Source organism: Dermochelys coriacea, chromosome 18, assembly GCF_009764565.3.
Source record: "Dermochelys coriacea isolate rDerCor1 chromosome 18, rDerCor1.pri.v4, whole genome shotgun sequence".
Taxonomy (NCBI): Eukaryota; Metazoa; Chordata; order Testudines; family Dermochelyidae; genus Dermochelys; species Dermochelys coriacea.
The window spans coordinates 18,324,068-18,337,128 of record NC_050085.1 but is presented as its reverse complement, the minus strand read 5'-3'; the positions used below and the strand labels follow the sequence as shown (position 1 = coordinate 18,337,128).

At 41.6% G+C, this 13,061-nt stretch overlaps 1 protein-coding gene and 1 long non-coding RNA gene across 4 annotated transcripts; one reads left to right on the top strand and one right to left on the bottom strand.

The window, feature by feature from the left end:
• Window positions 1-1,237: 1,237 nt before the first annotated feature.
• Window positions 1,238-1,889, bottom strand: LOC122457070. The gene is made up of 2 exons (XR_006276369.1): window positions 1,733-1,889; window positions 1,238-1,475 (listed from the first exon to the last, which is right to left on the bottom strand). It is a non-coding gene; the product is annotated as an uncharacterized LOC122457070 (long non-coding RNA).
• A 101-nt stretch (window positions 1,890-1,990) lies between these two features.
• PEX10 (peroxisomal biogenesis factor 10) lies at window positions 1,991-13,061 on the top strand. 3 transcript variants are annotated; one of them, XM_038376584.2, is made up of 6 exons: window positions 1,991-2,250; window positions 3,901-3,981; window positions 4,565-4,782; window positions 5,527-5,702; window positions 7,269-7,404; window positions 12,787-13,061. In XM_038376584.2, the coding sequence occupies exons 1-6, from the start codon at window positions 1,992-1,994 to the stop codon at window positions 12,853-12,855; spliced, it is 939 nt and encodes a 312-aa protein (XP_038232512.2). In that variant the 5' UTR covers window position 1,991; the 3' UTR covers window positions 12,856-13,061. The 3 variants fall into 3 exon arrangements, with proteins under 3 accessions (XP_038232512.2, XP_038232510.2, XP_038232511.2); XM_038376582.2 differs by having other exon boundaries at window positions 4,565-4,962; XM_038376583.2 differs by lacking the exon at window positions 7,269-7,404 and having other exon boundaries at window positions 4,565-4,962.

Sequence of the window (13,061 nt, the reverse complement as noted above, 5' to 3'; positions counted from 1 at the left end):
GATACTGTAACTATCAGCCAATAAATAGCTCTCACCTTCTATGCCAAAGGTGGTGAATAATATGATCAGTGTGCACTTTTTGTGTTTCAGTTTGCTAAAGCCTCAGTCCTGCAAACACACAAGCAATTAACTTTACACAAGTATTTACACTGAGTTCAATGGGACTACTCAGTGTAAAGCCAAATCCATGTGTATTTGCTGGAAAGAGCCTGAGGGCTGGTCTACACTAGAAAATTAGACTGATCCTGCTACCTGGCTTAGGGGTGAGAAAAATCCACAGCCCTAAGCAAAGTAGTTAAACTGACCTAAATCCGCACATAGACAGCGCTAGAGCTCCGGTAAATATTTTCAACCCCACTGGAGTTTTTTTAGCATGTTGGGGCTGCATGGCTCTGGAAAATACTGTGTAAAATTTTAAGCCCTGCATTGAGCTAACTACCACCCCTTGGGGAGGTGGATTGCCTATGCCAATGGGAGAACCCCTTCTGTCAGCACAGGGAGTATCTACACTGAAGTGCTAGAGCAGCACAGCCACTGCACTGCAGCTGTGTCGCTGTAGTGTTTTAAGTTTTGACAAAGCCTCAGTTTGTAAAGTGCTTTGAGATTCTTCAGGCTATTTTAGCAGCGTAGTGTCCCGCTGTCTCCTCGCTGCTGGAGTCTTTCCCTGCTATGGGGAAAGGCTCCAACAGTGTGGAAAGACTGTGGCAGGGGAGGCTTTAGGAAATGTCTCCAGTAGCAGGCAATCACTAGAGCTTTTCCCCACTGTCAGAGCCTTTCACTGACATATGTAGTTACACACCACAGCTTGCTTTTCACTGTGGCATGAAGCTATATATACCCTACATGCCTCTGCCAGGGGTGTGCAGCATAGCCTGAGTGTATTATAGTGTAATGTAGCTATTAGTGTGGATGGTGCCTCCACCAACAGATGGTAATGTATCTTAGTGCCAAACTGTTGTCTTGTTTTGATATTACATTGTTGTATCTGATCAGGGGATTGGTAAGAAGTTTGAGTCCTGCCTGTGTGTGCAGGAGCTGTTACCTCCAGTATCCTAAAAAACCCTTGAATTTTGATAAGCAACTATTACAGTAGGTTTCACTGTAACCTGAATTGCAACTGACAAATTTAATAAAATTTTACTGAAATTTACTAAAAACTTCCATGTCAAATTCATGGTTGCTGAGAAAAGCTTGAAACCCTGAAGAAACCACCTTCTACAAAAAGGAGGACTTGTGACACCTTAGACACTAACAAATTTATCTGAGCATAAGCTTTCGTGAGCTACAGCTCACTTCATCGGATGCAATCTATCACCTTCTACAAGAGGCTCAGCAACTGGAAGGCAAAGGAAAAGAACCCAAAGTGTATTATTGAAGCAAATCTCATGTTTTTTTCAGGAGGAGGGAGGCTAACCCTTGGTTTTTGAACACTTTAAGTTGGTATCATTGGGCTTCTGCCACAGCAAACTTACCCCCTGCAGAAAAGGTCCAGACACCACATGTTAATAATATCTAGCGCTTCTATAGCACTTTCCATCAGTTGCTCTCTACGTGTTTTACAAAGGAGGACAGTACCATTATCCCCATTTTACAGAAGGGGAACTAAGGCATGGGGAAGGGAAGGGAGTTGCCCAAGGTCACCCAGCGGGCCAGTGTCAGGGCTGGGAATAGAAGCCAGGTCTCTCAAGGCCCAATCCAGGGCTCCAGCCATTAGGCCTTGCTGCCTCCTTACCATGGGCCCATCCTGAACGGCGTGCGGGCGCCTTAGCGTCTCTGCGACGCAGCTCAGGGGATAGACAGGGTGGGCAATGCCAGGGGACGTCGCCATGGCAACACCCCCCCCCCCCGGGGCACTGCCGGGACGTGGGGTGGGAAGGCGCACGGGTAGCCGCCGCGAGGCATTGTGGGTCCTGAGAGCGGTAGTACTGAGGCCACCGGCCTGCTCCGCCCCTTGAAGGAGCTCTCGCCCCGCCCCTCTTGGTGGCGCTGTGATGACGCCCAACGCCTGCGCCTGGCGCACCAGCACAGTACGTCAACCGAGGCGTATTTCGTATGTGCCAGCGGCCTACGTTCTCTCCGTGACGCTACGTACAGCGGACGGTGGCCGAGAGAGGGAGCGTTTCCTCCCCGCGCTCAGGATGCCGCTGGCTCCCGCTGGGCCCGCGCAGCTGGTGCGCTGCGGGCAGAAGGATGAGGTGTACCGGAGCGGCTTGCGGAGCGGGGCCGGGGCAGCGCTGCACGGGCTGGCGGGTGAGGGGGGCGGGAGAAGGGGAGTGGGCTCGCGGGGGCGGGGGGGAGGGGAGAACATAACAGAAGAAGGGCCAGGCCAAAGGTCCTTCCAGCCCAGTCTCCTGCCTGCTGACAGCGGCCAATGCCAGGCGCCCCCGAGGGAGTGAACCTAAGGGGCAATGATCAAGTGATCTCTCCCCTCTCATCCATCTCCACCCTCTGGCAAACAGAGGCTCGGGACACCATTCCTTGCCCATCCTGGCTAATAGCCAGTAATGGGCTTAACCTCCATGAATTTATCCCGTTCTCTTTTAAACCCTGGTATAGTCCCAGCCTTCACAACCTCCTCAGGCAAGGAGTTCCACAGGTTGACTGTGCGCTGAGTGAAGAAGAACTTCCTTTTATTTGTTTTAAACCTGCTGTCCGTTAACTTCATTTGGTGGCCCCTAGTTCTTATATTATGGGAACAAGTAAATAAGTTTTCCTTGTTCACTTTCTCCACACCACTCATGATTTTATAGACCTCTATCATATCCCTCCCACGTAGTCTTCTCCTTTCCAAGCTGAAAAATCCTAGCCTCTTTAGTCTTTCCTCATATGGGACCCGTTCCAAACCCCTAATCATTTTAGTTGTGCTTTTCTGAACCTTTTCTAATGACAGTATATTTTTTTTGAGATCGGGGACCATATCTGTACACAGTATTGAAGATGTGGGCTTATCATGGATTTATATAAGGGCAATAAGATATTCTCTGTCTTATTCTCTTTCCCTTTTTTTTAATGATTTCTAACATCCTATTAGCTTTTTTGACTGCCACTGCTCACTGTGTGGACATCTTCAGAGAACTATCCACGATGACTCCCAAGATCTTTCTCCTCATTAGTTGTAGCTAAATTTAGCCCCCATCATATTGTATGTATAGTTGGGGTTATTTTTTCCAATGTGCATAACTTTACATTTATCCACATTAAATTTCATTTGCCATTTTGTTGCCCAATCACTTAGTTTTGTGAGATCTTTTTGAAGTTCTTCACAGTCTGCTTTGGTCTTAACTATCTTGAGCAGTTTAGTATCATCTGAAAACTTTGCCACCTCCTTGTTTACCCGTTTCTCTAGATCATTTATAAATAAGTTGAATAGGATTAGTCCTAAGACTGACCCTTGGGGAACATCACTAGAGAGGTAGCTTGCGTGGGCTGGGGGGAGGGGGTGCGGGGGTCTGGTCACTGTGCGTAGTGCAGTTCCTGAGCTGTACCTGTTGTTTTCTCCCTCTACCCCGGGTAGGTTTATTGTCACCTTTCAAAGTTTGAGGCCTAGCCAGTCCCGGCTAGTCCATGGCTCCCCTTAGCCCTAACAGTCCCTGTAGGAGGCTGATGAGAGCTTTACTCCTGGGTTTATTAAAAGTATTCCTGGCAAGTGGAATTTTGCTCATTTAAAAGGCAAAGATCATATTCTGATCAGTTACTGCCCAGCTGTTCAAGTTATTCAACTTAAAAACAAAACAAACTCCTTCCTCACCTTTTGCCATGTCTCCTCGTTTGGATAATGAAAACGGAGTAGTGTTTCTGATGCACAGTGCCGCAAAGTTTGGGCAATAATCACCACTGGGGAGTGTTTTAAATCCATACTGTTTTTGGAATAAATTTTATGTTATTAATCTTACCTCATAGGTGCTAAGAAATGGTTGGAATGGAGGAAAGAGATTGAACTTCTTTCTGATGTAGCATACTTCAGCCTCACCACTTTTTCAGGTAGTGTTCATAAAGTTTAGCCATTTGACATGGTTTGGGGGGGGAAGGTTGAGGGTATCATTCTGGTGTGGAGAAAACAGACTCTAATGTTTCTTTGATTTATTTGTTGGCTGAGTTAATTACCTGCTTACAAATGTTTAATGATTCTGAGTTGCTGTCAGTATTGTAAATATAATTGGGGGAGGGCGGGTCCTAGAAGTTGGGGGGGGGGGGTTTTTTATAGATGCTTCTTTTTGCTAAATGTAAATACAATATTAAATATTTGGTTTATTTAAGACATAGCATTTATTTAAAATCCATGTGAAACAACCCATCATTTATTATCTTGCTCCCACCAGCACTATTGAAAGAGTGCTTTCTGAAAACAGGGCCCGTACCATGAAGAACTATGCATCATGGTAGTAAGCTTGGTGTTTGAGTAATTGTAGGATTGGGCCCATAAAATAGTTACAGTTTAAACATAATGATCACATCATTTGGCATTGAAATTTAAGCCACCTTTGGCGCTCCTAAACATGGCATGTCAATAATGGAAATAAGAATGCCAGCTTATCCATCTACTTTTGTCCGTGTTATCTTTCAGGTTATCAAACTCTTGGTGAAGAATATGTTAATATTGTCCAAGTTGATTCTTCCAAGAAGAGAATCCCTTCTCTGCTTCGACGGGCCATTTTGATTTCTCTTCATACTGTTGTGCCTTATTTGTTGGACAAAGGATTAATCCATCTGGAACATGAGTTGCAGATAGAAACTGGTGGATCTAGAACCTTGCAAAGCAATGGTCTATGCGGCAGGACTTTGGTACGAAGCTGGGTGCAGAAACAAGTTGGCAGGCTGACAGAACAGCAGAAGAAAACCCTTTTACAAACTGTGCATATCCTCAAGCAGTATATTCCCCTGCTCCGTAGGTTGCATCTGGCAGTATTTTATATAAATGGCATCTTCTATCACATCTCTAAAAGGATCACTGGAATATCTTATGTATGTTAAAGAATTCATTGATTGAAGACACTTTTCTTAACGTAATGTAGTATTTTGGCTTCAGCAACAGTATTGCATGTAAAAGGAATGTAGAATTTGACCTGTGATGATCAGTAAATTGGGCAGTGCCTAATAATTTGAGAGAGTTTTCAATAATTCATGAGAGGGGGTCATGTTTCCCCCCCTTCCTTTTATTGGTCACTGCTAACAAATCTAGATTAATTAAAGACCAGTTCAGGTCCTAATGTAATTCTAGAAAACAAGTGAATCTAGCCAAATCTATATTTGGGGCACATGCGTTCACTGCTAGTATGTGTGGAAGCATCAGTATTTAACTGGTGTGACTCTATTGTATGGGAAATCTGATGTGTGTAGTCTTACGTTCGCATTTTTAACTGCCTTTTTCAAGCTAGTGGCTTAATGTAATGTAAAACTGTGTTGTCTTTGGGAAGAGGTGGTCAAAAGTGAGGTACAGGCAGATTGATGGTGAGGCTCATTGCCATCTAAAAGGTCATGTTTTCATTAATTTTAGTTTCTCTCTCTTTTCTTGTCTGAACTATGCAGCTTCGTGCTCCAGGATTGCCTGGAGATGATCAGAGCGTTCGATCAAGTTACAAGCTTCTTGGGATAGTGTCACTGCTGCATCTTGTACTAACAGTTGGTGTTCAGATATACAGCTTCCAACAAAGGCAGAGGGCAAGGCAGGAGTGGAAATTACACCGCAACCTCTCATATCCAAAGTATGATATTCCTAACTTGCTGGAAAGGGGGCAGAAGCAGGAATAAGTGTGTGGGAATTTTCTTATCTATAACTAAAGGGAAATTCTATGGTGGAGCTCCACTCACAGCTAAACACCAAGATAACATAAATACTATAGGGTAGTGGAAGGGACTTCTTCGGATGCTATGTAGATAACTGCTATACATCTTCTGTCACTAATGAGAATGTGTTCAATTACTGTAGCTAGAAAGGAAGAGTGTATCTTTATTACTTAACTGCATGGTGTTAGAAATATTTAACCATTTTATTACTGCTTTCACCTGTAGTTTCAACCTCTAATATTCACCAGACTCCCGTGTTGGATGTCAAGTTTTCCTTGTCATTTTATAAACTTGTGTGTATGTGATAGGACCTAGGAGCCCAGTCATCAACCAGGACACCATTATGTTAGGTACTGTGCAAACATATGTAAGAAAGACTGCCCCAGCCCCAAAAAGCTTGTAATATTGTAACTTAATGTGAATAAATAAGTAGTTCGTCTCAGTCCTCCTCCTACTGGCAAAATATAGCAGAGGGTATGTCTATACAGTACTGCATTTTAAAACCCCTAACAGAAGGGCTCAGAGCCCATGGCTACAGACTTGCTCAAGCTATAGCGCTAAAAACAGTGGTGTAGATAGCTCTGCAGCCCCACCCCCTCAGCTTCAGAGCCCGAATTCTAGTCCACGCCTGAACGTCTACACGGCTGTTCTTAGTGCTGGAGAATGAGGCAGTAGTCACGCTGAGAGACTCACTGCTACAGGTTTTAAAACAGTGTAGATGTAACCACATACCTCTCCCCTCATCCCCACAATTGGCTTTAATTGTCCACTTTGTTGAAAATCTCAGCTGACACCAGGGATTAAATGGGTTATGATGGCTGAACTATTCTCTTCTCCAACCAGAGGTGGGCTTTTCAGGGCCGGATTGAAACATACTTGCACTGCAGAAAGTTACAGCACAGGCAGCAGTGTATCAACACTTCCACCTCACTGGCCTTTCCATGTGACCCTTAGTGTCAGGCCCTGGACTCATGTAGGACAACCACTAGCATCCTGTGTCGTGTTGTTCCTCTTTCTCCACTCTCACTCGCCTGTGCAGTGTCTGGGCTATTTTGGGTGCTGTTACATTTAAAAAAAAAAAAAAAAATTGTGACTAAAAGATGTTTTCAAAATTGCACGTCACTTTTCTCAGACTTCAATTTTAGCAGATAATTAACTTTTCATAGACTATTTTTAAGTTATCAAATAACTTTACAGTCGGATAAGAAAAGTGTTTCCTTGACACTAGTACTCCTATTCCTTGTCCCCTTCACTAGAAGCATAGCATGAATTATGGTCCAGGTTGTCTTGGGCATCTCAGACTGTGTTCCTTGTATCTCATTCTATGTCTGTATCACTGACATTTCTGAAATGTTCTTAATGAGGGGAATGTGTATAACTCTTGAGCATAAGTGGATTTGTTTCCATACATTGTATCAGTAAGAGTGTTTTACATATTCTGGCTGTTACATTTTAGTTTAACTGTCAATTTATTATTCAATCAGAAATCAGACAGAGGAAAAATCTGTTATACGCAGTTCCCGATGCACATTGTGCTTGGAAAAACGTAGGCATGCAACAGCCACTCCCTGTGGCCACCTGTTCTGTTGGGAATGCATCACAGAGTGGTGTAACACCAAAGTAAGTGGGAAAGAGTTGGCTTTGAAAATGTGGAAGAATTATTGCATGATTATTCTGGAAGAATTTTAAGGCTCCGTAGTAAACGAAGCTTCCAAGACTCAAAATCCCTATCTATATTTTGGAGGGGCCTGTGCTTGCCAAGCTGATCTGTTGACTTGAACTGTAAACAAATGTGTAAATGTTCTCTGCGTTACAGTAATGAGGGAAACAGGACCTGAGTGTGGTGTTTACAGCACCACTTTGGCTACCCAAACTCAGAAATGCTGTTGAACTTTATTGAAGCTGTGAACTTTGATAAATTATGGGATTAGTCATTACTTGCATCCTGAGATGGGGGTTCCAATCCTTACTTAACTTACTTATCCTTACTTGAACCAAGAACATAAACTGAGTATTCTCCTGGAGCCCAGGAAACATTTGTCTGTATTAAACCACCATATAAGTACAACTGGAAAAGCCCAGGAGTAGTGTAGGACACAGCTAACAGCTCCATCCTGGACTCAACCTGTTAACCCTTCTTCGTCATGGGCCACAACATTTTGTTCTACCTCTCATACTTTTAATGTCCTAAATAGTTGCATTTTGCTATGGATTAATTTTCTGTGCTGTGGCTTCCTTCATGGGATGGTGGTAAGCTTCTTCATGAAAAGCAAAGCTTCCAGTAAATGAATCATAGGGTGGTATTTACAAATTAAAAATGTCTTATTAAAACATTTTAGAAAGTAAACTTCATTCTACACATGCTTCTAAGTTGATGAACAAGTCAATACATCAGTTAGGTCCATAGTAGCTTAAACAATGTGTATTTTCATGTGGCCAGGGAAATGCATTTATCCACAGGGCAGCTTGTCTCAGAGATTTTAGGGCATGTCTGCCCTACAAGAGCTACAGTGACGTAGCTACAGCTCACTTGTGAGCTGTAGCTCACGAAAGCTTATGCTCTAATAAATTTGTTAGTCTCTAAGGTGCCACAAGTACTGCTTTTCTTTTTGCGAATACAGACTAACACGGCTGCTACTATGAAAAGTGACATAGTTGTAGCACTTCTACAAGAACAGAAGGGATTTTTCTATTGCTGCACCCTTGAGAGGCAGTAGCTAGGTTGATGGAAGAATGCTTCCGTCAACTTAGCTGTCTACAGTGGCCCTTAAGTCAACCAGTGAAACTTCACGCTCCTGAGCACTATAGAGAGCTAGGTTGACTTAAGTTTTAGATGTAAATCAGGCCTTAGTGTTAATTTCATAACACATCAGCTATCTATCTCCATGGAGAAGGATCCTCCTGATCTTGTGAGTTAAACAGTATCTTTCCCAGGCTCCAAGAATAGTTTATAAACTATTATATGCTAGCGATAATCTGTTCTTAACCCTTTTCCAAACTGGAAAAGCTGTTTGGTAACTTTGTGTGGGTAACAGGTTGTAAGTTATCCTTTGTTTTGTCCAACCATTGATTGATTTTGGCACATCACCCTAGCCATGTGGCTTATAGGTTCCTTTGCTTTGTAAGCCTTTCAGGACAAGTGTTTGTGCTGAAATGAGAGTTTACAGTAGATTAATGCATGATCTAATCATGCTACTTGGGCATCAGAGTTTACTACATGCTGACACTGAATTCAGAGGATAGCCTATGACCACTCAGAAAAGTGAGATCCTGGAGTAGGGAATATTGTTTGTATATCATATTGAGTGGGCCCTTTAGAAGAGCAATTACCCCAGATGTCAATTTTTCCTAACCAGTTAATTGTATTCCCCTTCTGATAACCCTGTCTTATCTCCCACTCCCTATGTGTGCACTCTACAAGTAAAGAGCTGCCAAAGCATAAAACCTGGTGGAAAATGCAGTACTGCAGCTAAGTTGATCACACAGAAAAATATGTCTTTCAGGCCCAGGTATTTGACTAAGCACTTCTTCCTTGGATAATCTAGGGTTAAGATTGATGATGATGTAAGAATTGCCTCTAAATGCTAGCACTTCTGAATCAAAAAGCCAAATTCAGCCCAGCTGTAAGCAGGTGCCATCCATAGATACCACAGGAGCTGTACCTGCTTACAGTAGATGAAAGTTTAACCCTCAAGTTTTGTCCAGTATGGTATCATGAATCAGATTGTTCATGAATTTGTTTTCAAACCTTATTAGACCTTCTAGGACTGTGCACCATATAAACACGAGCAACTCTTGCAAAACAGAAAAATGGTAACTGAGCTGTAGACCCCTCTTTTCCTGCAACTGAGTTAGCTTTTAGCGTACATCCAACACTTCACTACCTACGAGACTAAGCTCTCCTACTTGATGTTAGAGGCTGGTGAAATTACTAGATGCTAAGTTCACGCTCAATAGCTTACTCAGTAGCATACACCTAGAGTCCAAAATGGAGAGTGCAACCCACACACCAAAACTTGTTCACAAGATTTCTAATTTCGTACCTTCAATCAATGTAAATACAAAGATCTAGATATCCACTGATGGTGGGTGGCACATTAGAAGCAGTATTAAATCGACAGGCAAAGACATTCTTTCTACAATACCAGCATCTTTCCCTAGACAGCTTAGTATTTCACATTGAAATCAGTCTGACAAATGCCTCATTAGGTTTGAAGTCCATGTTACAAGCTACTTTGAATCAAGTAAATAGATTTAAAGTATTTCTGATCAAATGTGTATTACCAAATTTTTGGAAATTAAGTGATTCCAGACTGCTGTAGACTTGGTCAACCTCTCACCCTCTTGACTTCTTAACCAGGAAAGGTTAGAAGATAACTAAGTTTTTCTATCTTGAGAGAAAACAGTATGCAAGCTTCAGCACTTTCATGGATGCTTACAGTAATTCTGCCATAGGTAGTTAATGTCTCTTGGTTCTGCAAATCTTTCCCCTGTGCTAGCACTAATTGTGGGTTTAGTGTCTGAGCTCAGTAGCCTAGCAAAAGTGATAGCTATCTCTGTTTTAAGAGTAGTAAACATGTACTAAATAATCTGAGCAAAGGAAAGTTCATGCAAGATGGTTCTTATACACTGGCTGTTCGCTAAAGATCAGTCTCTCAAAAATTTTTCAGCTTAGTTCATTAGCAAGTACTTTCTTTTAAATGGATGGCCAAAAAAAATGTATGGCACTTGTAAGACAAGATCTGAGTGAAATCCAAAGATGACAGATGGATCTCAAACAATAGCAATAAGCTGCCTGGAATGTTCAGATAGTGCAAGCAGTCTTGCTAATATATGGCACATAACTTTCTCTACTAGCCTACTGAGTGCATCACTGATAGATAAGCCAGTTTTGGTTTTTAACACACTGAACAAAGTCTGTGTATAGGTTACTTGAAAGCACTCTGAAGATTTAAGTGAATAAGATAGTCTGAGTTCATGTACAGCTACAAATAAAATTATCTTGAACATAATGTGCTATGAGAAGGTATTTTAGTGTATAGGAGAACTGGATTAAGAGGGAATCAGTTTGTAGTTAACTGGACGTTTCAATTCTGGAGTTAGTGATCTTAGTCTTGGAGGGCAAGCCACTGTGTTGCAATAGTAGCCTACTTGAGCTACTGCTTTTGATGGACTTCCCAAAGGAGGTCTGTTCTGCCCACTGAAGGAGGTTGATTCTAGCTTGTAGATGACACAAAAATTCTTCATCTCAAAGGGCTAGGAATCTGCCTCAGCAGGCAGCAGTACTCATGCATGTAACCTCATCTGACAGATCATTTAGGGCTGTTCTAGAACCTGCAGGGTCATGTGTTAGTGCTTTCTGTAGTTTTATATTGGAACACACCATTTTCATTCATCTTCACATGTTTGTAGGGTAGCTTCTGTAAGTTTTTGCCTCTGTAGTTGGCAACCATTTAAGTACAACTCTGCAGCAATTTGGTTTTTAAAAGCCCAACCCTGTAAAGTAACCATGTTTACATAGCAGCCAGAGCTTACATAGAGTAGTGGGTAATTCAGGAATGCAAAAACCCTCAATGTTCTTTATCAGAACTTTAACTTTTGCATTTTCTAACTCATTTGTAGTGCACATATATACACTACTAGTTGAGCTACTTTAATGCATTCTTACAGTATATGCATTGTGGCTGAGTTAATGCAACTATTAGGAAGTGTTACTGAGAGAATCTTAACTTTATTTTGCTTTAATACTTTAGTAATAGCTTCCATTTGTCATTACCAGCAACTACATATTTACTTTGTGATCTGAAAGCTGCCTTTCATAGTAACTGAAATAATGGAGCAAATTTTTCACTTCAGAATGCGTAAATTGCTTTCTAATTAACTGGGTCTCTTTAATGAAGATTTGCCCCTGCAATATTTTTATTATATGAATAGCCGAATTAAGATCTCATTGCTCATGAAGCACCAGCAAGCTGTTTAATATAACAAGTATTTTTCCTCTCATATGCTTGTGGGGCTAAAGAATGCAGATACAAGTGATCCTATCTGGAGGCTAGAGCCCTACAAGCTAGCTGAACAGCCAAAAGACAAAGTATGGTTTAACATGTTGGAAAATGCTGTTATTTGGGTAAAAAAAAGGAGGACTTGTGGCACCTTAGAGACTAACAAATTTATTTGAGCATAAGCTTTCGTGAGCTACAGCTTAATGCCTAAATAAATTTTAGTCTCTGAGGTGCCACAAGTACTCCTTTTCTTTTTGTGAATACAGACTAACATGGCTGCTACTCTGAAACCTGTTATTTGGGTAATATATTGGGTCTTTCATTAGCCATAAAAAAAAAAAACAGGGAAATTTCATATTATAGAAACAGAAAGGATCACTTCAGTCCTCTGCTATATCTACAAGTCAGCTGGAGCACTTGTGTAAACCACTAGCCTCTCACCTAATCTAGGTGGTCTTCCCTTCCACATGGTACCAGAGAACCTTCATTTATCTCCCCTCTGAGAATTGCCTACATCTATCTTTACCAGTGGCTTGACTTTTTGGTTTAAGTTCCCAGAAGGCGGCATTCAACACTTGTCACTTTTTTCAGCGTTTTCATTTAATGTGACAGTTACTGCCTGAACCAAGTAAGTTCTCCCATGTGTTCTTCCTTGAGGCAGTATCTGAAGAGGGTTTATTGTCTACACAGCTAGTAAAGATTCACCTTGAGGGGCCACTGTAATGTACAGCTTGTTCATTAAACATGTGTTTATAAAGCTTAGTAAGGTCATTTCCTGTACTAGTAAAACATGGTCATTTAAATTAGGTGCAGTTAATTTGAATAGAGGATAGTGCTTTATACAGTTAACCTTGCCCTAAAAACTAGACCGAAGGAAAGATGAGTGTTTAGGTAGGACTACTCATTTCTTTGTTTAGATTCCTCCAATGTGCTCATGTTTAATTTATTTTTTTTAAAGTGGCTCATTAACACTTGATAACTTAATCTTTCCTTTTTGTAGGCGGAGTGTCCATTATGTAGAGAGAAATTTCATCCTCAGAAACTGATCTATCTGCGGCATTATCGATAACTGTATCAAGCCACTACTTTTGCCCCTGACAAGATCCTAAGCTTATCTATCCTTATTAGCCAACATGGCCATAATACAGTTTGGCTTAATCCATGAGCAAGATTTTGAGCCTAAATCTTTTTATAAAACTTAACTGTTTTTACAGCTTGTAAAAAGGTGATGTTTCTCATTCCTGTTACAAAATAAACTTGAAGTACTTCGGTCCA